General features: G+C 44.8%; 1 protein-coding gene across 16 annotated transcripts in view; it reads left to right on the forward strand.

The window, feature by feature from the left end:
* Window positions 1–26,541, forward strand: part of PPP6R3 (protein phosphatase 6 regulatory subunit 3) — a 125,118-nt gene that overhangs the window by 80,415 nt on the left and 18,162 nt on the right. For 9 of the 16 annotated variants that reach the window (XM_061407240.1, XM_061407238.1, XM_061407241.1 and 6 more), the window contains 10 exons: window positions 796–948; window positions 1,909–2,058; window positions 3,038–3,102; window positions 5,494–5,609; window positions 7,246–7,331; window positions 13,396–13,482; window positions 17,685–17,782; window positions 19,519–19,573; window positions 20,404–20,534; window positions 25,665–25,786. In XM_061407240.1, coding sequence (XP_061263224.1) covers window positions 796–948; window positions 1,909–2,058; window positions 3,038–3,102; window positions 5,494–5,609; window positions 7,246–7,331; window positions 13,396–13,482; window positions 17,685–17,782; window positions 19,519–19,573; window positions 20,404–20,534; window positions 25,665–25,786 — 1,063 coding nt within the window. The remainder of the gene's footprint in view (window positions 1–795; window positions 949–1,908; window positions 2,059–3,037; window positions 3,103–5,493; window positions 5,610–7,245; window positions 7,332–13,395; window positions 13,483–17,684; window positions 17,783–19,518; window positions 19,574–20,403; window positions 20,535–25,664; window positions 25,787–26,541) is intronic. The other 7 variants (XM_061407247.1, XM_061407248.1, XM_061407253.1 and 4 more) reach the window with 3 other exon arrangements.

Below are 26,541 nucleotides of genomic sequence, written 5' to 3' on the forward strand. Positions count from 1 at the left end.
GGGGTGCTGGGAAGCCCTGTTGGACGGGGACATGGAGAAGGATACCCTTTTCACTTTGTTGCGGGTCTCCTGCCAAACTTCTAAAGTTCTGAAACGTTCTGGGTCTATCTTCTGTAATTTCAAAGAATACAAACTCCCTTTTATGGATGAAAGCAGGTTTGAGGTTGATCCTGTTTCTAGGTTGTGACCCAGAGGCAGCTACTGAGTCTGCGTTTTTCTCTGGCAGAGGTTGAGGACTGTGTTCCAAAAGCACTTGTCACTTTTCTCAGTTTCTCCGGTTTCTGGTCAGGTTTGGAATATTGCACTTTTTCTTCATGGACTTGACAAGCTTTCTGCTTGTTTAGAATATTGAAGGCAGGGGGAATACTTGATTTCTTACAAAATATGTAGTCTAGGAAAATTACCTGTTTTTTTCCTCTTATATTTATTTCATCATACCTTAAAGATATCAGTAGGAGTTTTGGATTTTCCTGCACGTGTAGAATTTAGGCCAAGTTGTTCGTGGGCTTAGCTTAACTAGTGTCATATCTTAGTACATACTCCTGCACCGTTTGTTTATTGAACTGGTTTTTAATTTTTTTATTTATCTTTGGTTGTGCTGGGTCTTTGTTGCTGCCTGCAGGCATTTCTCTAGCGGTGAGTCGGGGCTGCCCTCTGGTTGCCCCCATGGCATGTGTGATCTTCTTGGACCAGGGATCAAACCTGTGTCCCCTGCGTTGGCAGGCGGATTCTTCAGCACTGGGCCGCTAGGGAAGTCCTAAACTGAACCTAATCAGAAAGCTTTTTCTTTCTCAGAAAAGTGTGATGAAGACTACGTGGGGCGTGCTGGACCCCCCTGTGGGGAACACCCGGCTAAGTGTGGTTAGGTTGGTATCCAGCCTCCTCCAGACGAATACCAGCAGCATCAACGGGGACCTCATGGAGCTGAATAGCATTGGGGTCATACTGGTAAGATGTCCCTGGAAGATGTCTTCACTTGCCATTGAGCTTTTATAAATAAGATCGCTGATTGTAGAATCTCATAAACTCACAGTACGTGTCAGTGACTTTTCTTGGTCTGAGCGCAGACAGTCTTGCCCTTGAGGTTATCATCAATTTTGAGTGCTTTTAATTTTTCAGTAGTGATTTATTGTTGCTCTGCGTAGAGATCTGTGCCTGTGTTATAGAGAATTTCCAGGACAGTTAAGACACAGACATTTCCCTCCGAAAGCTCGGTCTCCCGTGGAGAAAAGAGTGAGTGTAGTCACTTTGGGGGTTGTGTGAGCCATAGTGGCTGCTGCCTGCAGCACTGTTTTCCCTTCATAATGCTTCTCTTCAGGGGACAGGCTTCTGTTTTTTTTCCACTGAGAGAGAGCTGCAGAGGATATTAAGACTGTCTTATCTGGACTTCCCGCACCCCTGAGGTCCCCGGCTCCGAGGCCTGTGCTTAGGATTCACGGACCTGGCCTGGTTACTTTTTTAAGGTGTGAGCACCTTGACATTGGAGACCGTATTTTGCAACTAGCACTGGACACTGCTCAGGAGTCAGCAGTGAACATTTTGTTGAATCAAAATGAAATTCTCATAAATTTCTTTGAAAATCATTGGAAAGTTACTAAACTTAATATCTGTATTAGTCACTGTGAAAACAAAAAGGTTTTCTCGAAGAAATTTATTATTGCCTTTATGCATTTATTGTTGGTCTCTATTAGATTCCTTGCAAATTCTGACATGTTGAATGAGCAAATATGTTGTTTAGTCTATGGAGGCATTTTAAACTGCCTTTAAAAATAATGTATTCCTTTTAATTTGTTTTATTGTACCAGGAGCACATCCTTTATTGATTGATTATTTGGTGAATGTATTGAGGTAGTGACTGAAAGATTGAGATGACAGTAAAAGAAAGCATTACTTTTCTTTTTTTTGTAGGACATGTTCTTCAAATACACATGGAATAACTTTTTACATACACAAGTGGAAATTTGCATTGCACTGATTCTTGCGAGTCCTTTTGAAAACACAGAAAATAGCACAATTACTGATCAAGACTCTGCTGGTGACAACTTGTTATTGAAACATGTAAGCTTACTTGGTGTCTTTTTTTCTGCCACTCCTGGTTAGAGTAGTTTTCTACTTAAGTTATGAAGTGAATTGAAGTCTAAGGGTAGGAGGTGAGATTTCAGAATCTAAGGATTTAACTGTCCTATTTTGATTGTACTTTTAACCAGTGATACTATAAATCATATCCTAGGCAGTTCACCATTAGATGAACTTTCTAAAAAAGTTTCAGTAAACTCAATAGATTGGAAGATTTAGAAACCTTTTGGAAATTAAAAAACAATACAAATTTAAAAAACACTTGAACAGTTAATTTGGCTTGCCTGAGTTTTCATTTTTGGTGCTGAACCTGTGACTGAAAGTGGGGAGAGGTGGGTTCTCTGCAGTGGCAGCACGCCTCTTCGGGGATCTGTTGTCTTCTGTTAAATGTGAGGTGGTGATTTTCCAAGTCGTCTTCAGGTGTCTTCTTGCTCTGCAGTTCTGTGACTATGGACATTCTCTCGCTCATACTGTGTTACCCCCAAACCTTGAAGACGGGCAAGGCTAGCCTGGAGTGACCAAGTAGATGGGGAAGACAAATGACCTTTGAATGAGACTGGCTTTGCACATTCTGATAATGCAGCCCACAGCTCTGGTCACTGGCCAGCCACACCTGTTTTTAATAAGAATGCAATACTGTTAGTTCATGTAGAAGTGAGTGTTGCTCACATTTGAAAAGTACAAGTATTGCTGTGGGTTGTGAACTAAATTTTTGCTGGGGCATGATTCCATTTCAGAATAAAACCTGGCTTTGCTTTAGGTCAGCTGCTCGCTGGTAGCAGTTACTTTATCACACTGCATCTGATTTAGCCAATAATTCACAGCTGTGTTTAGCTTGCTGGGTTGTATGTACAAAGTGGTATGTATCACTTTTCTGTTTAACTAGAGTTCTGTTTCACTTTAAAATTTTGACACTTTGACATTTATGTCAGTGTTAACCTGAACATTCTTTTTTATTCAGCTCTTTCAAAAATGTCAGTTAATAGAACGAATACTTGATGCCTGGGAAATGAATGAGAAGAAACAGTAAGTATATTGTTTTCGGATAGGAGTTCAGTGTGATTATTTGTTTATATTTGGCTGTGCTGGGTCTTTGCTGCTGCTCAGGCTTTTTTGCAGAGTTGTGGCGTGGCGGGCCCACCCTCCAGCTCCAGCGTGTGGGCTTCTTATTGCCGCGGCTTCTCTCGCTCCAGAGCACAGGCTCTAGGCGCTCAGGTTTCAGTAGTTGTGGCTCTTGGACTCTAGAGCACAGGCTTAGCAGTTGCCACTCCGAGACATGTGGGGTCTTCCTGGGCCAGGGACTGAACTATGTCTCCTGCGGACTCCTCACCATTGAGCCTCTAGAGGAGCCCTGATTTTTAATTTGAAGAAAATGCGCGCCCTTGCTCTAGACAGGGAACAATGGATATAGTTACATGGTATAGGCCACTTTACAGCTAGTTACAAATGGCTCTCTTGGGACTTCCAGAGCATTTAATTGTTAACAGGTATTTTTCTAATAATTTACTTTTAGATCTCCCTGTCTTTCTACCTGTCTTGAGGGGAAACCAGGAGTTGGGAGTATGCCCCTCCTCTGTTGCTGCTTTTGAAACTTCTTGTTTCTTTGTGAATGGTGGTTTTTCTGAGAATGATGGGAAGGAGGAAGAGAATGACAAAGGCAAGTCCTCCGTGATGATAATTAGCTCCTAGAGTCACTTTGTGCCTGGAGCTAGAGGAGGGCAAAATTGCCTAGTATTTCGTTTTATAGAAAGTTTCCGTTAGCTGATTGGCACGGTTGCTTGCGGTATGTGTTGCAGCCTGTGAGTGGCTTTGTTACAGTTTCCCCTAGCAGTGTTGTCGGGGATGAGCGTTCCTCTCTAACGCCCAGGGAGCTTTTATGCCTCCCCATAGATTCTGCAGCAGGGGGTGAGTTTGGGAAACACTCTCAAGGCATTCTTGTGTTTGCTTTTAAGTCATATTTATGGAAGCATACATTTTGGGGTATACATTTCTTTTAAAAATCAATTACTAAAAACTGATAGGGCTTTGCTTTGATTCTTTGTGGAGAAAGATGGCTTGTAGTTGAGTGTGGCTGGGGCTCAGGTCCTCTCCTCCAAGGAGAGCCCTTCTGTGGCCAGACGGACGTCTCTGGTCTGTCTTCGCCTTCCTTGACTCCCTGCCTCTCTCTGCCTCCTCGTCTCACCAGTGCTCTGCTCCCTGTGAGCTCCAGCCTCTGAAATCCTGGCTAAGATGATTTCTTCTTTCTTGGTGGTCTTGAAAGAGCTTTTTAAGGTTTCCTTGAACAGGAAGCATAAAGAACATAGGGGGCCTTGGGCCAAAAAGCTTGGAGATGGGTGTTTGTTTTCACTTGTGGAGGTTTGAGGGAATACAGCAGAGTTTGTAAGAATTTGCCCCGAATGAACATTCAGGTTCTTATTGTGAATCTTACTGTGAAACTGAAAGAGGTCACAAAGAGCTGGACCTGACTGAGCGACTGAACAAGAAGGGAGGCTCTTAGCAGCTCAGCTGAAGTCCGCCCTGTGCCTTCCGACCTATAGGTATCTGTGGAACCTCTAAGCTTGGTAGCAGACACTTTTGAGGCAAGCCTGTAAGCATTATGTGGTTTTTTCTTTTTTAAAGTGGCTCCTGAAAGAGTCTCCTTTAAGTAAAGATCCCTTCAGTTTGTTCCCTCCTGTCTGCATTCAAAAGTCTTCTGTTTCATAGAATTTAAAATATTTGACACTTTTTAAATATTCAGGTAGAGCAGTCACAGTGATGTGAGAAGTCCTAAGTGTAAAGATGGGTCACTTGTGAAGAGCAGACTCTGGTGAGGGAATGGGTGAGGAGTAACACGCATGTCTGCTCCCAGTGGTGTATGGGCCAGATGCAAGGTGACCACCTTTCCTCTTGGCCAAGTCCTCGAGTCAGCTAATGTTTTAACTCAAGAAATGCCATTAGTAGATAACTTTCTCTGGTCATTGATTAATATGATTGAAATTTAATATCCTGTCTTAGCAAAATGAACCAGTAGAATTCTCACCTCAGTTCTCTACAGTCTGTTTAGTCTGAAAAACAGTTTTACAGAAAGAGAGAAAGTCACAGCCACAGCATCATCAGGTACCGGTGAATGTTCGTGTTTTTGTTTTTAAAGATAGTATGTGACTAAAGACGGTTGGTTTGAATACTTGAACAAAATTTGCCCTAGTGTCCAGTGAGGCTGCAGTGTAATTTTTTGAGTAGACTATTTTCTGCCACACATTTCGCTGCTCCCCCCACCCCTACCCCGAGTCTGATAAGACTCCTTACCTTCCTCTCCTGTCTGTTCTTGTCCTTGGTGGCTCAGATTTTAGAATGATTGCTTAACTCCACAGCAGTTAGCCAGCTGTGCCGTCACCCCTCCGTCAGGAGTCTGAACATCTGTCCTCTGCCCCCTGGCAGGGCCGAGGGAGGTCGGCGGCACGGCTACATGGGCCACCTGACGAGGATAGCCAACTGCATCGTGCACAGCGCGGAGAAGGGCCCCAGCAGCGCCTTGGTGCAGCAGCTCGTCAGAGGTAACGGCTCAGGGGTCGCAGCATCGTTTCTGTTGGATTGGACAAGTTAAGGGTAGTGTGGAGGGCTTCATAGCTTTTTAAACAGCTGTCTAAGGAGCTTCCTTCTACTTCAACATTATCTGGAGATTTGAATGAGACTCTTGAGAATGTGTTTGAACAACATAACTCTTTGCTGTATTCTGTTCTTAGTTCTTCAGTCCTTTTGCTAAGTATCGGCAGGCTTGGCCAGTAACTGGAGTCACCCACTTGCATTCTCTAAGGGCATGGTTCACGAGTCATGAGCTTGAAGTACTCATGGGCTGACAGTGGAGCCTTGTGAGCTACAGTTAGTTACTCTTGCAGTTTGTTTTTTCCTGAAGGCCCCCACATGGCCTATGGATTTGAGTTCCTTTCACTAGCATATTAAGATACTTAGCAGCATTTTTTTCTCTCTATTACTAAAATGAGGGCTATTAGCCAATATCCTTAAAGACTCTTTCTGTACTAGCATTTGAATGTAATCAACCCGAGGTTCCTTGAAAAAGCTGTGCGGATGCCTTTCCCACTGGCTCCCTGGCCTTGACTCCGCCTCCTCCTGGATGAGAACATGAAGAACCCTGTGTGCCCCAGCGGGATTTCTAGTCCTGTGACTCACTCCAGAGGCAAAATGTCTTAGCCTCGTGGTGCAGCATTTGTTCAGTTGTTAGCTTGCTGAAGACTAGCTCCCGGTCTCTCCTCCTCCTCTCAAGAACGTTTGTGTTCAGGAGGCTGTTGCCTATTGAATGTGCAGTAGTGGCACGATTGTGGCCCCGCGATGGAGAAAACTGGGGCTTGCCCACCTGGGATTTTGCTTCTTGAGAGAGAGATGAGCCATATCATCTCACTGCATGTCGTTAGCCGTACATTTGAATTGGCCATGTCACGTATGTGTTCTTTTAGAGCAGTCTTAGTTTTATGGTGGTTGCTTCCCAGATGTGGGTGTGAGCGTGTGTGCACATACATTTAAACCAGAATTTTCAGACAGCAACTTCAGTCTAGTGAGGGCTCCCAGATTGCAGCTGTAGTTTCATTTTCTCATAAAACTATTTGTGTCTCCTTTTCTTTAAATTTTCTGTATAGGATGGATTTCACTATTGCACATGTATCCGTTTGTTGTCTTATGACACAAGTATTTAGAAAACATTATCTTTGAGGAGCTTAAGAACCCACACTGGATTCCATGGGGCTAAATTCCCTCAGAATTTCTCAAGAAAGCGTGCAGGAGTCAACATGTGCAGTGTTTCCTGGACACGCGTGACCGTGGAGCAGGACCACTGTTAACCACACCTTTATAAGGAGTTCACTGGAAACATTTACATTAATATTTTCCAGGTTAAGTTTTTACCAAAAGATCCTAAAAATATAGTTAAATCCAGGTAACTGGTTAGGGCTCTTGGCATCAAGCATAGACCACAGGGGCAGGGTAGGGGGTTCCTGAAAGTCCTCAGGGTTCAGACTGAGCACGGCTCTGTAACTTGAGCCTCCCAGGGCCCGGCGCCCAGCCTGCAGGGCTTGCTCACCCTGGCAACCTGCACGGTGGCAGCCTCTCAGGATCCCTGTTTGTCTGTGTGAAAGTCACTGTAGTGATCATGCGTTTTTTCTTTTCTCCCCTCTGAAGATCTTCCAGACGAAGTCAGGGAGCGATGGGAGACGTTCTGCACAAGCTCCTTAGGAGAAACGAACAAGAGGAACACGGTGGATCTAGTAGGTTCTACAAGATTACATTTCTGTGATCTCGGTGCTCTGGGACTTTGCCCGCTTATTCAGAAAGATGTGAGGCACCTCTCTTCCACTTTTCCTGGTGATGGTGGACCAAGGGGTACGTTCGTGTCTCTTATCAGTAAAAGAGGTTGCGTCCGCAGCGCTCTGGCTCATCTGTCCAGTCGGCTCCCAGTTCCGGCCTGGGACGACGCAGGGGACATGCAGCCCTCAGCCCCGCTTCCTGCCACACCGCCTCACCTCCCTCGGCGCCTGCTCCCTGGGCTCCTCAGCTCAGCCCCAGCTGTCCCGTCACACTCGGGTTTGTTGCCTTACGCCTGGGTAACTCCGGGTGGTTGGAGCACCAAAAAATATTCCTGTAACTGGTTTCTACTTCTGCTTAGTTGAGTTTACCCTCATTAAAGTCATTCCCAGTTGGGGAAAGTTCTTTAGATGACTTTGGAACCCCAGCTTTTAACAGATTGGTACTCTGAGCCAGGGAACAATGGCATTGATAATATTTTTTAAAATTATATTGGACTTTGGAATGTAGTCTTTAAGACATAAAGTTTTAAGGTAAGTATTGATTTGGTTTTGAAGATGAAGGAAAGTGTATCCTTTTGCACGCACGTGCCGCCTGACACCTGAGGTGGGAGCCTCGATTGTACGTGGAAGTAGGCGTGTCAGACGTTGCATTCTGGTTCTGAAATTCAGCTGCAGTCTTGATTTCTAATACACAGTAACTCCCTCGATTGTTAGGCAGTCAAGTCCCTGGCAGCCTTATCTGCTCAGAACAGAATTTAGAAAATGGGGGTGGGGGTAGGAGGTGCTACAGAGCAGTCCCTGGGTCACCCTGTGTCACATGGCCCCAGGGGCCTGTCGCCTCCCACTCTGTAGATCATCTCACAACTTTGGTTGTCTTTTAACAGATTCTTGACAGATTGGTGGCTTGTTAAGGTGGGTATAGTGGGAGAATTATTAGGTACTAGAAGCTGAAAGAATTATGAAGAGGTAAATGTAGAAAGGGAACTGTGTGGGGCCATTTAATTAAAGCCGGTTTAGTGGCCCCTGTGTCTCAGTGTGTTATAGCCCAGCAGAGGAAGTGACATGCACTTTGACAGCCTTGTGCTATCAAGGAAGGGTTAAGTAAGTTTTAACAAATGTATTACCCACCGTAGAGTGTTTTTTTTCCCCCGGTCAAATTGGTTAAAATTCTGGATGATCAGGGTGTTATTACAGAGTAAAGTTGTTCTTAATTATACTTAAACTGAACCTGTTAGTTTAGAGGTCCCCATATTGAGTCCTTGTTAAGAATGCGGGCAATGTGATCTCCTTGAAAGAAGAGTTTTGACTTGTTTTTTATTTATAGAGAAATAGGAGTATTAATTCTGATCTTGTTTGGGAAAATTTGTTAAAACTTGCCCTTTGATTAACTTCAAAGGTAGAAGTAAAAAATGTCAGTTAAATTTGTTATCAGGATTTTTTAAAAACTGGTAATTCAAGTACGTTTCTCTTGTCAGTATGTAAAGAAGGACTACACTGCAGTTCAGGTGACACTCGGCTGCTTTGCACAGTGCGGTCGGTCATCTGTGCATAATGTTGTGTATGGCCACACAGCACGAAATTAGTGCTCAGCTCCTTTGGGTCAGGTAAATGTAGACAGACATTTCCATGAAGAGTTATCCTGGGCTCCACCTGGCATGCTGACTGAAGCCTGGTTCTCCTTTGCCTGTTGCACTTGCTGCCATAACACTTGGACTGTGCAAATAATCCACAGTAAAACAAAAGAAGGAGCCGTTGGTTTATGTAGCAGAAGTGGCCAGTAATAGAGCCCTGTTAACATTGCTCATCTCTGTGTCGACTTGGCCCCGCTCTGTGATCTTGTTGTTGCCTGAGACTCTGTGTTGCTCTCTCAGGACCTCTCGCTTCTTTGGTTTCAAACACCCAAGACCAGCAGACCACCGCCAGTTAGTCTGAGTCCTTCAGTGGGGAATTCTGCTTTGTAGTATTGGGTTGACCAAAGAATTTGTTCATAAGTGTTGTGGCCAACCCTGTATTTTTAGGGATATGGGGGTTCCAGGTTTTCAAGGATCCTTTTACATTAATCCCAGGCCACCAAGGAGACTTGAACTGTAGCTCCCAAACTCTTTATTTTCTGCCCAGAATGTTTCAGGCCGTGCCCCAGCAGGGTCACAGAATGGCCTTCTTGCTGAGCTCTTGGAAGCACTTCACCCTGTGAGCTCGCATCGCCAGAGTAAATGCACGAGAGACTCACACGCTCTTCATGCTTTTGTGTTGGGAGCTTATCATCAGTAAAACTTGGGATTTTAACATCCAGAGACCGCACTGTTCTGACTAAGCCCCCAAACTGTAAAAATTGGTAGGGATTTAGATAAATTTAGAAAACGTAGGAAATGTTTTTGTGCTGACTTTGGAGAACTGAGTTTGTTTCATTCTTTGCCTCCCTCTCCAGGGGCAAGGGTGTGTTTTTTAAATGTTGAGGTAGTTTATGAGATAGTTCATGGAGGTTGTATAGAGTAATCCAGAGCGCACATATGAATTGTTTGCAGGCCCAGTGGGTCGAGGCGGAACCTCTGAGGGTTTGCGTTTCTAACCAGCCCGGGGTCATGTAGGTCCTGGGAGTCCACAGTGGGACTACGTGGAGCAAGGAGAAGAGTCTGTGGCTTCTACTTTTCACTCAGATGTTACCAGTCAGGTCATACTTAAGATTGCTTAGCAACCTAATCAGCCAAGATGAAAAAAACTCTTACTTGCTTTTTCTTTTCACAACAGTTAATAAATCTGAAATTTTATCATGAAAGAAGGTAACATCTCAAAGGCTTTTTTTTTTCTTTCACTACAGTATCAAGAGTATAGGTTACTCTTTTTGCACAAAACAAAAGCATTTTCGCTTATTAAAAAAAAAAGTCTAGTTTGCTTAGAATATAGTCTTGCTTGGCAAGAGTGTTCTCATCTCCTTGTTACTTTCTTAAAAGTTAGGATTCTGAATTCTCCTTTAGTGATTTATTGGTGTTCCTTAATTCATTAACTCGTTGAGTGGCTACTGTATGCTGGACACTGTGGATATTGCACTAGACAAGATGGGCAAAAATCCCTGCCTTAGTGGAGGTGGATAATCACAGGGGGGAGGGTAAGTGAGGGGAAGGGAGTTGGAGTGTTTTGGGCAGATGTGCGTTTAAAATGAAGTGGTCAAGGGAAATGTCCTTGAGAATATTGGTGTAGAGGCTGAGGCAAGTGGAGATGGAAGAGCCGGTGCAGAGGCCGGTTCGGCACCTGCATGTTTATGTCAGAAAGAGCATGGCAGAGAATAAAACGGGAGATCTCTCGCAGCTTCAAGGCACGCTCCTGGGGTTGTGGTCTTAGTGAGATGAAAAGCCATTGGGTTTGGAACTGAATGAAAAGTGCCATGACGTAATGTCAGTGGTTTTAAATCTGTCACGATTTAAAGGATCGTCATGGCTGCTGGCCTGAGGACAGACTCTAGTGGGACTGGAGGTGCAGCAGAGAGACTTCTGGGCGCAGTGCTCGTCCCGGTGAGGGGGAGCCCTCCCTGCTGCTGCTAAGTCACCTCAGCCGTGTCCGACTCTGCGACCCCACAGACGGCAGCCCACCAGGCTCCCCCGTCCCTGGGGTTCTCCAGGCAAGGACACTGGAGTGGGTTGCCATTTCCTTCTCCAATGCATGAAAGGGAAAAGTGAAGTCGCTCAGTCGTGTCCGACCCTTAGCATGGACTGCAGCCTACCAGGCTCCTCCATCCATGGGGTTTTCCAGGCAAGAAAACTGGAGTGGGGTGCCATTGCCTTCTCGGGAAACCCTCCCTAGGGAGGTGATGATAGACTTGAGCAGAAGTGATGGGGTTTCAGGTTCTTTTTTGACAGTAAGGATGAACAGGTGTGGGTGGGACAGAAGAAACAAGATGACAGGACTTCAGCTGGAAGAAGAGGAATGAGGGAGGCATTTATTGAGCTGGAGATGCTTCAAAAGGGGTGTGTTCTGAAAGTTTAGATCAGGGACTAAGATTAACAAGTTAAATTGCATCTTTTAGCGCATTTTATTAATAATGATTTCAGACTGCATTATCCTGTAGGTAGAATCAGAATCACGACATCTCTCAACAGAATAATTGAGAAGGTGCACATGCTTTATGCTATTATTAATAATAACTTTCTAAAACAGTAGTTTCTTTCTGGAGGAAAAGATTACTTGAATTGCATTGAGGATACTAGTTAAGGAGAAGATGGAAGGGGTCACAGTGTCTGGCACACAGTAGTTGCTCAAGTTTGAAAACAAGACTCTAGTTTCTTGTTTTCATTAATGAGCTGATAAATTCTTAGTTTGTAGCAAAAAGTATGAATAAGGATACATTGAATTCTTATTGAACTTGAAACAGCAAGACAGACCGGGAGTGGCAGACTCCTTTTTGGCTCTGTCTAGTTCTCCTGGCTTTCTGTTTGAATTGTCTTCTGTTTTTGTGCCCCACCCCCCACCATGGGCTTAGTGTGATTCTTGTATTGACTTGCCAGCCATGTGGCCTGAAGCTCCTAAATCCACTGCAGCGGAGCCACTTGACCTGCTCTCAGTTGCAATCACCCTGTAAGGTGCCAGCTGCCGTGACCAAGCAGTATTCCACCCATCCCATCTGCACTCTCGTTGGGCTCTCATGGACAAACTGTCCCCCACACCACACACACACACACACACACACATACACACACACACATGCACACGCACACACACACACTTCCCATCTACTTGGTTGACAAACTGTCCCCCACACCACACACACACAGACACACTTTTCCCATCTATTTGCTAAAGCAATGGTTGATTCAGGCAGGCAGATCACAAATTCTGCTGTGATTTCATCAGAAAAATTCATGCGAATTCACATGCAAAATTCATGTGAATGTTTTGTCTGCACTTTAGGGAGGATGGAGAGGGAGTTAGTTGGAAACTGGGTTATTCAGATAAAGAAAGATGAGATTAGTTTTATTCAGACAGTGATTTATTCAGAATTTCATAAGCCACAGCACATACAGACCCCTGTGGACTCTACTCTGGGCTTCTTGAATCGGTGTTGGAACATCACAGAGCAGACCAGGCCAGTGTGTGTGGCTCCAGGCTTCTGGGCACAGCTGCAAGGGCTGGCGGTTAACGGCCGCTGTTTCTCCCCTGAGGACAGAGCTCTCTGCCTAGAACACTGCTACAGGACAGGTAGCTCAGAAAATCCAGTGTAAGATACCTAAGAAGTACAGTGCTTGTTCTTAGAATTTTGCAGACTGTTCACATTTATTACTTGCTCTGTAGCAATTACCAGTATTAGTGTGGTACTTAGTCATTTCTATTTGTTAATACATTTATGAATGAATTAATTAATTAATGAAAGTCACTTATTGTGAATTGGTGAGCAGTTCCTGTTTATGCTTTTGTTTATTTAATTAATGTGAGTTAGTTTTAAGTTGTTAGGGGCAGGGATTACGTGTTAAGGGGCAGAAGGTCTGGGGTCTTGTAATGAGCAGAGGACTATTGACTCAAGTCATATTTAGCACTTACGAGCAGTGCTTTTCTTAGAATGAGTGAGAAGTGCAAGAATTAAAAATGAAATGGTTGTATTTAAACCTGAGCTTTTTAGTGGCTCATTAGTGATTGCTGGGACTGCAGTTTTACCCTTCAGGCTTGAAATAGTTAATTATTTTATATTTTATCTGAGCCATTCTTCCTTCGCTTTGTAAACATCTAATTGGAGATAATTATCAAAGTCATATACATGGAGTAATTCGTCTCTCACATGCTTTGTGGTGTGGGTAATACTGGTAAGGTAGCTGCAGTTGGGCAGTGGAAGGCTAGGCGGCTGAACCTCCTGATTGAGTGAAGTGCTCCCTGGAATTATTGGGTGGATTTTACAGCTTAGCTCTTACTTGTTTTTGTTCATGCTATTGTTACACATTTGAGAGAAAAACTAAATGTGATTTTTTTTCCGTAAAAATGCTGATACAAATGTCCAAAATTTTTCTCTCTTAAATAGTTTTTTACATTTTTATGCATATAGGTTACAACCTGCCATATTCATTCATCCAGTGATGATGAAATTGACTTTAAAGAAACGGGTTTCTCACAGGATTCTTCTTTGCAGCAAGTGAGTCATGCCTAAAAGTTTTGTTTTTTGTTTTTATTTTAAATGCTTAGTTTAGTTGTCATTTATGAATCAGCTTTGGAGTCAGACATGCATTAGGGTGTTTGGGGGCTACTTACTAGTTAGATCAAAGTGTTTATAAAAGGAAGTGTTGGGTATGTGAGAGAAAGGTGTATGTTGATTATATTTCCAGGGCATGTTTCTTTAGATCTGATAATGATGAGGTGGGTAACTTTTCAGGAGATTTGAATGACCTGGATAGTTCAGTAAGCGTGTGTCTCGGACATGCTCATTATGCAGAGATTCCTGCAGTAGGGATTTGTGGAGAAGACTAAGAAAACTTGTTTAATGTCAGTGAAAGTAACTTACCCAGTGTCCCTGAACCAAATGGCTTATATGTTTCTGATATCTTCAGATTCTGTAGCGTTCCCAGATTCATCCTGTCCCCAAATTCCTCTTCATTTATCAGGTCCTGGTAATCTGTGTGGGGGCATAAAACAGGATATAAAAACAGGCGTACTGATATATCCTCCCTTGGTAGTTCCTGCGGAGGTGAGGAATGAATTCACTGTGCCTCCTGGGTATCAGGTTTGGGAGCTCAACCTGGAAGCCCTTTTGAGAGGCACTAGCTCCTCATATGGAGAAGCTGCCCTTGGTCAGGACCAAGTCTTGCCTGTCAGGTGATTTGGTGTGGCAGTGGAATTAATGTGGTTACCTTCCCTGGCACTGAATGTTTTTCCCAGTCCTGAAGCCCCTTTTACCAGGGCCAGGATGAAGTTTCTGATGACTCTGCAGGCCCTGCCTTTTGGTGTCCAAGTAGACAGACACACCCCAGGATAGGCTGAACTAGCAGTCGTCTGATTTTAGGACTAAGGCAGTTTAATGTGTACATGTTCAGGATGGGCCTGAGGTAGCATTTTGGTTTCTCTTGATTCTTGGCACTGCCCCTGGAGACTGGCTTCCCGAGGTGAGGAGCAGGGTGCAGCCAGCCTGCAGGGGAGCTGTCCAGCAGGTGGGCCTCCTGGTCCGCTCACACATTGGTCTGCTGTCCGGCAGCACTGGCCACCCCAGAGGCCCGGCTGGCTTCCTGTGAGCCCTCGTGCCTTCAAGCAATCCTTCCCCGACCCTGAAGCGCCTGGATAGTATCAAACTGGTCCCCTCAACCTGCTCTGAACCCCAATTACACATCGTTCCGCCTCTACAGAGAAGCTGAATGGTGTGCAGTGTGCGTTTTCAAGGTCACTCTGATTCTGGTGAATAGCTTTTAAGAAAGAGAACGCCCTGTTCTTGCAAATATTTGCAAATAAGTTAATGAACTCGGAGTTTGCGGTAGCTAGTTTAATCACGCTGATGACGTTCTGGTGTCTGGAAAGTGAATTCCCTGTCTCTCTCTCGAGATCCAGTTCCAGGGTCATAGATTTTCTGGGAAGAATTTTCAGACTGATAATGTGTGTATGAACCAATCTCAGTCACCAAAATGCCTTAGTGACACCAGGCTCCTGTTCCTGTGGATTTTATCTGCATTATGTAACCCTCAAAAGTAGGGAGAATAATGATTATTTTTTGATTGACAGCCTTCCAGTAAACTTTTTTTGCATATTGAAATTATAGACCAGTCTTGAATCGTTTTGAAAATAGGAAACATACGCTAAAGCATTTTTTTCTGAGTTCAGGAGTTCGCGTCTAGGTTAACCTAGAACATTCATGCTGGCTCCATTATAACCGGATAGTTTCTGTCTGTCGCTTTGGTGAGAAGCTTGCGCACAGAGAGCTCAGGGCGCGCCAATGAGCAAACCTGCTCCCAGCCCCGCTGCCACTCCTGGTTCCCTCGCCGCTGCTGTCTGCTCTCCCTCCTCCCGCGGCCGCCCCTCTAGGGAAGGGGAGGAGGTCTTCTCATGTGGTGTCTGGAGGATTGGGGCCAGCTGCCCAGGGGGGCCCCCCAAGAGGTTGACTTAATAAAGGACCAGAGCAGCCCCTGGCTTTGACCAGGGCGACGGTTTTGACACGTGGGGGCTTTTCCCCCCTTTTTAAAGGCAATTAAAAGTTTTTAATAATTGTACAACCATATGGCACTTTCCAGACTTGAATTTCTCAGAGTCCAAAGCACTTTCATAAAGCTTTAGGGAGAATACAGTAACAGTCTTCACAGCTGTGGGTTTAGTAAGCCTTGACAGCTTTATTAGTAAAAATCAGATTTGAAGCCTAGGTTCGTTGCTGGTGTGTCTTCTTAGAAGCAACAGTGGACCCAGAACTATGGAGGGCTGCGGCTTGCTGGTTTCCCGTGTCCTCTGGGTTACTGTGTGGAGGCTGTGTCTGTCTTCCTCCTTAGGTGGATAGACAGACAGTGCAAATATGTGTGTGCATATTTACGTGTATCTGTTTATACAGCTATATGTTCATACATGTATGCATTCACACATGTTTTTGTAATACACGTAGTATTTGCATTCTGTTGTGAAGCATTTAAAGGCGCACTCTTGGGAATATTTCTTCCTTTTTATACCCAAAAGGTTTACAGTATTATCTGTAGAAGTACAAAATTTTTAAAGAAAAAAAAAAAGGAACCAAAACAGTTGCAAAGGAGCATTTCCCCTTGTGTGACCACATTTTTATCAGTGAACTCAGAGCCCGATTTACACCGCTTGCTCGGGAGAATGACTTTGTGATCGTTTGTTGCACTTTGACGTTACCGACCGTGTGTCCTACCTTCTAGGAGATAAAACGATTCAGACAAATTGGTTTCTTTCTACGCATAATGTTTCATATTCGTACATCCAGAACTCGCCCAGCCTCTTAGGGCTTGTCCTTGCCCTGTGCTCGCACCAGACTCCCAGAGCCTTGCTTTGCCTTACCATGCGCACACCAGGGGCCTGCCCCAGCCCTCAGGTGCTCAGGCAGTGTCGTCTCTGGGCAGGAAAGGGGGCAGCTTGAAGGTGTGACAGTGAGCAGGGAGTGGTGGGTGTCGAGTTAGAGAAACGCGAGCGAGGTTTTAGGTTCTCAGTAAATTATATATCTAAAAAAGTTAGATCTAAGGAAAAGATGCCTTCCAAAGCCAAATATAAGGTTTATTTTTTAATTATCCACAATTTGGATTATCCATGCCATAATTCCCTGCCACCATAATGAATCATCAGGAATTAACGGCAGAGGCATTTCTGCAGGGTGGAATCCGTGGGCCCTGCTCAAAGGAGAACGCAGGAGAGCTTGGTGGCCTGCCTGGCAGGGGCCTCAGGGCCAATGCCTTTAGTCCAGCCACAGCTGTTGCTTGAACCCCCACACAGTCATGGGCAGCTCTGTCCACGTGCAGCGCACACGCACACACGGCTCATCTCCGTATGGGCTGCTTGCAGCAGAGTGAGGAGGCGCTTGCTTGTCTTGGTCTCTTTAACCCTGACTGACGAGCCTGGAGCACATTTGCTGACTGCACCGTCCCCCTGGCCTGCTGCAGTTCACAGTTAGAACAGCAGCATCTGCGGAGTCGATAGCATTCCCCCTTCTTCAGGAGAGCCCTGGTGCTCTGTAGAAACGGTGTAGCAAACAGAGCTGACTCCTCCATGGATCTCTCAGTGTTGTGGGTTTTTCAGAGTGATTTCTGATCAGTGTTAAAACTTTCTATCCTCTCTGTAAGGTAGGTAGGCTAGTAGTTACTTTGTACTCTTCTTAGCCTCTGAGACTTAATTTTTTTTTTTTTTTAAGAAAATGAAGCTTCCCTGGAGCTGGTGTGGTAGAACTGGGATTGTGCTCACTAGTCGTTTTTCCTCTGTTGCCATGTTGCTGTAGTGGACGGGGTGGGGAGATGCGGAAAGGGAGGGTGGGTGGTTACCGCTTGTTGGGTTTTAAGGTTGGCTGTGTTCAGAGGTGACCGATACACCTTATAATTTCAGACTGTCACATGTCACTTGATCACTTTATTGAACCAGACCCAAACCTCTCTCTCAAGACATTTCAGAATAGAGGACAGTGGTCATTTAACACTTCTTATGTGGCATGTGCATTAGAATAATTTGTGGACAAAATTCCAAACATTTCCTTTTTGGGGTAAATTGTGTCTGAAATTATTATTATTTTTTTTTAAAGAACACACCAACTTTTTAAGCCCTATGGCTACATATAAATAAGGGCGGTTCTGGAAAATAAATGGGCATATAGTATGTAGAATGTCATTAGAATCATTGTATCACTGTCACTGGTCCTGGGGTTGCCAGGCCTTTTCTGATTATCAGATGCAACAAATGACGTCCAATTTTATTGACCAGTTTGGCTTCAACGATGAGAAGTTTGCAGATCAAGATGACATTGGCAAGTGAGTACGCTCTCTGTGTCCTCCACTCCTGCCCTCTGTAAGAGGCGGTGATTCTTGTGAGTTCTGGGAATCCTTGTGTCTGTGAGTTGGGAGGAGTCTGCCCTCCAGGTGTTCCTTCAGGTCCAGCCCATCAGCCTGAGTCACCCAGAGACTGAAGGAGCAGAATGCGACTCCCATAGGAGAGCCGGCCCTCGGGCTTGGCGGGAACTCAGGTCGTCCTCCCTGTTAGGCTTTGGCGCTGGGTCGCAGCGTCTGCAGTGGTTAATCCCTCTGTCAGTTCAGTGGCCTGAGCAGGTCTGGTCCTTCCACAGCACAGTGGACAGAGCCACACTGTGGCTGAGCAGGCTGCACCCTGCGTTCTCTTCTCTGAGTGACTAACTGGAAGGTGGAGTTGGGGCTGGGCTCCCTGCCCCTGAGGGCCAGGCAGTCAGGGAAGGAGGAGCCCAGAGTTGTGCAGAATCCACAAACAGCTGCTGTGGGAGCCATCCACAGAGAGGAAGACAAGTGGTCTAGCCCCTGACCTTGGGAAATGCGCGTGTTGATAAATGAACTGTTTGCTCGAGGTGTGTAGCAGCTCTCTGAGCAGAGCTCTCTCTCACGGGAACGCCCTGAGCAGGGTCATCAACACCCACCAGCAATAGATGCTTGGGCGTTGGTTAAACTATAGCCAGTGGAGGCTGCTGTTTGTCATAAGTTGCAGTTTACAGCAGGCGAGAAGCTGACTTTTTCCACACCCTCTGATCGTGGCAAACACTATGCCGTGTAGGCCCAGGGCCTGGAAAGTTTAGTCGCTCAGTTGTGTCCGACTCTTTGCGACCCCATGGACTGTAGCCTACCAGGGTCCTCCGTCCATGGGATTTTCCCGGCAAGAGTACTAGAGTAGGTGGCCATTTTCTTCTCCAGAGGATCTTCCCGACCCAGGGATCAAACCTGGGTCTCCCACGTTGTAGGCAGACGCTTTACCATCTGAGCCACCAGGGAAGTCCTGGAGGCCCCACTGTGAGTAAGTAGAGCAGTGGAGAGGCTGTCAGCTGCCCTGAGGATCAGCTCGTTTCAGCCCCAGAAGAACAAGGACTCTACACATGGGGTTGTCTGCACCCCGGGAGCACTCACAGCAGAGCCTGCAGCCCCCAGCCCCCACCTCCCAACGTGTGTTGTCTCAGCACCTGCTTGTCTGGGCCCATTTGTTAAGAGTTGCTGGTTTGGAATCCAGTCTCTTTAGAATTTGTATGGGATACTTGGAATGATGTTTGATTCAAACAGATCTTAAAGGATTCTAAGATAGCCCTACCTACTCAAAAATTACACATAAGGCTAGGAAGTCTTTTAATCCCTGTTTTTGTCCCATCTGTGCCATATTATAGTGTAAGACTTCAAGGGTGTGTGTATTTTATGTATGCATTTGTCTATCTGGAGAAAGCTCAGGGTCTGACAGTGTCTGTGACCCTTTTTTCATATTTCAACCTGTTTCTTATCTGCAAATAACCTTTTTGGGGTTATGCAAGCATGGTCCATAGAACCATGGTTTCTACCATGGCTGTTAAACATCGTTTATAAGGAAGGCTTTCAGGCCTCCCATCCTGTGTAAATTCCTTATACCGAGGGAGGAGGGATCACTTAATGTAAATAATTTGGTTTTACTAATGGAGATTTTTGTCATACTGTAAATTTGAATGATTTCATGAGTACTGTTTCTGAGTCTGTAGATAACTGTTGCACTCCTCTTTTGTTTCCAGTGTTTCCTTTGATCGGGTGTCAGACATCAACTTTACTCTTAATACAAATGAAAGTGTAAGTATTCATGCCGATTGCGAGTAGCGAGGCACACGAGAGGTCAGTCGGTGGGAATGGGTGCTGTGTGCGCCGGGGCTCCCGACTCTAGGAGCCTTCGTTTTAGATGGCGGTGACTTTAGCCGCGCACGTGGCCTGCCTAGCCCCATAGGCATGTAAATTTGCTGCCCTTGTTTAAGATGTGACAGGGCTAATGAAGCCAGTGTAGACATTTGGCTTCAAAGACAGCAGTTTGACTCCAACCTGCTGCCTGTTGCATCTGCTGAATGTCACCAGGAGAGAAACTTGGGCCAGATGAGGGCCAGCCCCTAATGCCAAGTCAGCCACATCTACAGATGGACATGGGGTTAGTGTCATTTGAATGGGCACGATGTTGATTTCATGTCACTTAGCATGAGAGACCACTGGTTTGTTTGCTGTTCTGATAAGACGGAGACTAAGTGATTGGATGTTGACACTCCTCACTGCCTAGCTGGTCTTGTAAGAGCAGAGGAAGTACAGGTTGCTGTTGCTGTTAGGGTAGTTCTGGGACTGCGTGCTAGGCGGGTGGCCCAGGCAGGCTCTTGAACGAAAACGCTGCTCTCACTAGATGAAGAGAGCCTGTCTGTAGACAGTCTCAGTTTCCTGTACGCTAATTTTGAAGCCAGTCCTTGGGGGGGCCTTTTTGTTGTTACTTACATAGAAACTGACTTTACATGCTTATATTTTACTTTGGTATAGGTGATAGGCATTTTTTTTTTTTTCCAAACGACATGGAAGAATATGATTTACATTGGTAACTTTTGCAGAAAATAACTTGATTTTTAAATATTTTTTCCTCTCTCATTTAGGGAAATATTGCTTTGTTTGAAGCATGTTGTAAGGAAAGAATACAACAATTTGATGATGGTGGCTCTGATGAGGAAGATATATGGGAAGAAAAGCATATTGCATTTACACCAGAATCCCAAAGACGATCAAGGTGAGAGATAGCTTGTTATAGTAGTAAGTGTCCAGTGCATAAAACAAGTATTATTTGCCTCTCCACACATACACATTTGACCCAGAGATCAGTGCTTTTGTCATGATTAGAAAGGCCCTTGTTAACTGGTATGAGTTGGTACCACCTCACTTGTCTGCAGTGTGAACAAGTCACGGTAACCTGTTGGAAGTGCGCCAAGTGTTCTGATGTAGTTCATGAACTGTCGTGACACAGCCTCTTGTGACGGGGAAGTGATGCTGAGGAGTGCCGTCATACGGTGCCTTGAGGAGTGTTCCCTGACAAGTCATAAGAGCAGCAGAGCAGTGTTGTTTCTTATAAAAATCTGAAAGTTTCCCTGGGGAGAGGAAAGTTGTTTCTAAAAATTAATTTTACTTGAGGAGACAGAGTCATGTCATATGATACGCATTGGGACCAATTTTCAAAATTCTATCCAAAAACCCCAAATAAAAAGCAGATCTTGTCAGATTGGATTAAAAAAAAAAAAAGACCTGACTTACTGCCACCTATGGGAAATGATTTAAATTATTTAAGAACTTAAATTTTAAAATAAAAAAGATTTAAACAGGTTAAAAGGTAGAGGAATCTATTAATATTAAAGTAGATTTCAAAGGAAAAGATTAAAAGGTTATAAAGTGGTTATTAGGAGAGCATGCCAGTTCTGTCAATATCTACACTCCTAATAACAGGGCTTCAGAATACACAGAGCAAAAACTGATAGAAGTGCAAGGAGAAGTAGATTCCACAGTTACAACTAGATGTTTCAACACTCCTCCCCTTGTAATTGATACAAAGAATAGGCCGTAAAAGTATATAACACTTACATAATACTAGCAACCAGCTTGACCATCTGGGGATTTTTAAAGCACTCCACAGAAGAGTGTGGGTTCTTTTCAAGTGTACACGAACTACTTAGAGAGACCGTCTTTGGGCCACAAAGCAAGAGTCAGTAAAAAAAAGATTTCAGGTGATATAAAATATGCTCTCTGACCCAGTGGAATTAAATTAGAAATCAATGACAGATCTTTAGAAAATCTCTAAATATGTGGAAACTAAATAACACATGTGGAGAAGGCAATGGCACCCCACTCCAGTACTCTTGCCTGGAAAATCCCATGGGCGCAGGAGCCTGGTGGGCTGCAGTCCACCGGGTCGCTAAGAGTCGGACACGACTGAGCGACTTCACTTTCACGCATTGGAGAAAGAAATGGCAACCCACTCCAGTGTTCTTGCCTGGAGAATCCCAGGGACGGGGGAGACTGGTGGGCTGCCGTCTATGGAGTCGCACAGAGTCGGACACGACTGAAGCGACTTAGCAGCAGCAGCAGCAAATAACACATGAATTAAAGAAAAAAGGGGGAATTTACACAGTATTTTGAATTGAAAGAAAATGGGAACTCAGTATTTATCGGGAAGTGGGTGTTGCAACTGAAATGTACTTAAAGGATCACTTTTAGCGTTACCTGCTTACATTAAAAAGGAAGAAGCAAATCAGTTCAGTTCAGTTGCTCAGTCGTGTCCGACTCTTTGCAACCCCATGAATCGCAGCACGCCAGGCCTCCCTGTCCATCACCAACTCCCGGAGTTCACTCAGACTCACGTCCATCGAGTCAGTGATGCCATCCAGCCATCTCATCCTCTGTTGTCCCCTTCTCCTCCTGCCCCCAATCCCTCCCAGCATCAGAGTCTTTTCCAGTGAGTCAACTCTTCGCATGAGGTGGCCAAAGTACTGGAGTTTCAGCTTTAGCATCATTCCTTCCAAAGAAATCCCAGGGCTGATCTCCTTCAGAATGGACTGGTTGGATCTCCTTGCAGTCCAAGGGACTCTCAAGAGTCTTCTCCAACACCACAGTTCAAAAGCATCAATTCTTCGGTGCTCAGCCTTCTTCACAGTCCAACTCTCACATCCATACATGACCACAGGAAAAACCATAGCCTTGACTAGACGGACCTTTGTTGGCAAAGTAATGTCTCTGCTTTTGAATATGCTATCTAGGTTGGTCATAACTTTCCTTCCAAGGAGTAAGCGTCTTTTAACTTCATGGCTGCAATCACCATCTGCAGTGATTTTGGAGCCTCCAAAAATAAAGTCTGACACTGTTTCCACTGTTTCCCCATCTATTTCCCATGAAGTGATGGGACCGGATGCCATGATCTTCGTTTTCTGAATGTTGAGCTTTAAGCCAACTCTTTCACTCTCCACTTTCACTTTCATCAGGAGGCTTTTTAGTTCCTCTTCACTTTCTGCCATAAGGGTGGTGTCATCTGCATATCTGAGGTTATTGATATTTCTCCTGGCAATCTTGATTCCAGCTTGTGTTTCTTCCAGCCCAGCGTTTCTCATGATGTACTCTGCATATAAGTTAAATAAGCAGGGTGACAATATACAGCCTTGACGTACTCCTTTTCCTATTTGGAACCAGTCTGTTGTTCCATTCCAGTTCTAACTGTTGCTTCCTGACCTGCATACAAATTTCTCAAGAGACAGATCAGGTGGTCTGGTATTTCCATCTCTTTCAGAATTTTCCACAGTTTATTGTGATCCACACAGCTTATTGTGACCTCAATTTCCACCATAAGAAATGGCCTGAAATATGAAACAGAAAAACAGTAGAGAAAATCATGATAATCGATGGGTCATAATTAAAAGTTGTTCTTTGAGAAGATTAATAAAATTGATATACCTCCTAGACAGAAGGATCAAGGAGAAAAGATACAAATTATTAATAATCAGGAACAGGACAGGTGACATCACTATGGATTCCACAGATATTAATAGGATAATAAGGAATACAAGGAGCAACTCTTTGCCAATAAATCTGACAGCTTAGGTGGTCTTTGAAAGACACAAACTACCAAACCTCAACCAAAAAGAGAAACGATAACCCAGATAGTCCTGTGTCTGCTGATGAAGTTGAATTTTTAGTGTAAAACTTCTCACATACATGCACAAAGACTCAAGGTCCAGAGGACTTTGTGAATTCTACCAAAGGTTTCAGGAAGGAATCACAGCAGTTTTTACGGAAGTTTTCAGAAAATTGAAAAGGAGGGGGATAGTATCCGTCTCACTGTCTGAAGCCACCTCCTTGTAACTTGATACCAGAAGCTGGCATTGCATTATATGGTGTGAAAAGAGCACAGGTACAAAAGCTTCTTTAAAAATCTTAGGAAATGTCGGCAGCATTGGTGCATCATGACCATGCAAGATTTATTCCAGTAGTGCAGACTTGGTTTAACATTTGAAAGTCAGTAGGCATGTGGCTGAATTCAGCATCTGCTTCTGGTAGGGCTGCTCAGCAAACTGGAGACAAGGGAATGTCTTCAGTTTGCTTAAAGCTTGTGCATAAACCTACCAGTTGACATCCCACTTAATGGTGAAAGACTAAATGATTTCCTCCCAAGACTGGGAACACTATGAGGATGCCTGTTCTTAACCTCTGCTTTTCAGTTTGTGTTAGAGACGCTAGCCAGTGCAGTGAGTCAAGAAAAGGAAATAAATGGTATCTGATCGGAAAGGAAAAGTAAAAATTACCATTATTCACAGACAACGTGACTATCTATGTAGAAAGTTTGTTGGGATCTGCAAAAGGACTCCTAGAATAGTTTGGTGGGTTTAGCAAGATTGCACAATCTTGGATCAGTGTAATTGTTTTTCTACATACTGCAGCCAACAATTGGAATTAAAATTACTAAATAGTACTATTCACAGTGGCATCAAAATATTAGATATGTACAAATCTGACAGAAGATGTGCAAGGCTCATACACTAAGAACAGCTGAGAGAAATCAAGGCTTGATAAATGTTTATGATTTGGAAGACAATATTATTACGATGCCAGTTCTCCCCAGATCTGAATTGATCTGGAATCATTGCTGTTCTAAACAAAATCATAGCAGGTTTTTTGGTAGCTGTTGATAAGTTGATTTTTTAATTTATGTGAAGATGCAAAGGACCTAGAATAGCCAAAACAGCTTTCATAAAGAACAGTATTAACACTGCCTGACTTCTAGGTACAGTAGTTCAGACGGGTACATCAGGGGACAGAATAGAGAGCCCATAAATAGGCCTACACACACACAGACATCTGATTGATGGTAGCAGTGCAGAGGCATATCAGTGGAGAGAGGGTAGGCATCTGAAGAAACAGAGCTAGAGTAGTTGGGCATTATATATGGGAAAATGACCTTGTTCTCTGTACGCTTACTATGTATATGTAGTAACCAAAAATGGATCTTATGTCTGAATCAGACACAGAAAACTTTAGTACTGGAAAATCTTTGTGACCTTGGGTGAGGCAAAGATCTCTGAAATAGAACACCAGAAGCACTATACGTGAAAAAAAATTGTGGTAAGTTAAGCTTTATCAAAATTGAACACTGATATTCTTCAAAAGACAATGTTAACGCAAGCACAAGGCATATGCACTAAGAGACAAAGTTTGCGAATCATGTATCTCATTAATGTAGAGCATATGAAGAGCTCTCCAAACTCTATAGTAAGGAGAAAAGACAGCCCAGTTTTTAAAATAGGCTGCTGCTGCTAAGTCACTTCAGTCGTGTCCGACTCTGTGCAACCCCATAAACGGCAGCCCACCAGGCTCCACCCTCCCTGGGATTCTCCAGGCAAGAACACTGAAGTGGGTTGCCATTGTCTTCTCCAATGCATGAAAGTGAAAGTGAAGTCACTCAGTCGTGTCCGACCCTTAGCGACCCCATGGACTGCAGCCCACCAGGCTCCTCCATCCATGGGTTTTCCAGGCAAGAGTACTGGAGTGGGTTGCCATTGCCTTCTCCGTAAAATAGGCTAAAGATGCTTGAGAACAGGAGGTGAGCACGTGAGAAGCAGCTCAGCATCTTTGGTCGTGAGGGAAGTGCGGACTCTCGCCACCAGGGGGCACCTCCACACCAGGCAGCTGCAAGGTTTCCCAGCAGTCTGCAAGCACAGCCCCACTGGTAGCCACTGGTCCCCGGGTGGGGCGAGTCCTGACAGTGACAGGCACGTGGGACCCAGGTGAAGCGCAGCACAGTGTTTTGGTGTGGGATGTCTTTTTGAACCTTGGATTTAGCTGGGGGCCGATGTGCAGCAGTAATATTTTGGACTTTTCTCCTTAGCTCGGGGAGTACAGACAGTGAGGAAAGTACAGACTCTGAGGAGGAAGATGGAGCAAAACAAGACTTGTTTGAATCCAGCACTGCCAACACGGAGGACAAAATGGAGGTAGACCTGAGCGAACGTAAGTCGCCACCTTCTCTGTCAGCGCTGTGTGTGGAGGTGGCCCCAGAACCTGGGACAGCCTCTGAAGGGTAGTTAAGTGGGAGCACACGGTGTCATTTGAGTTCCCTTGGAGGTTTACGTCTCGGGGGCCAGGCCTGATGGGAGGAACCAGTCACACCTTTGATGAGAGGGTGTCTCTATGGTTTGGAAGCCCTCTGTGTGCATCTGGGTAGAGGACAGCAACACATCTGTAGGTCCATCCTCCGGCTGCAGGGACTGGGAACTGGAGCAGAAGGGGAGAGACTGTAGCTTCTGGGAAGATGAGGGAAGACTGTAGAATCAGGAGTGCTCCTAAACCACAGGAAGTACCTCACGGAGCAGTTTTAAACAGGGTCTTCACAGTTTATGAATCCTGTAATCCTAAGATTTTCCCAGCTAAATGCTTATTTATGTTTTACCACTTGCTAAGAAGACTTAAGTTGACTGGCCTTTTAAAAAAATACTGTTAATGCCTAAAAGTTCAGACAGATTTTCACATGAAGTAGCCGTGTAGGTTGATACCGGGGCTTTCCTCCAGGCCACAGTGCTTCCTGTTGCCTGGGAGGGTTTTTATGCCTCGGTTCTAGAGGCTGAAACCCCACTCTAGGGGGTCAGGTTCAACCTCATTGTGACCTCGGAGCTTGGCAGGCATCCAGCAGACCCCGCGTGGTCCCCGTCCTCTCTCTCCTTCACGGCTCACCACCTTTAGGAGGACATGATGCCGTTCACACCAGC

This window comes from Bos javanicus, chromosome 29 (assembly GCF_032452875.1).
Source record: "Bos javanicus breed banteng chromosome 29, ARS-OSU_banteng_1.0, whole genome shotgun sequence".
NCBI lineage: Eukaryota > Metazoa > Chordata > Mammalia > Artiodactyla > Bovidae > Bos > Bos javanicus.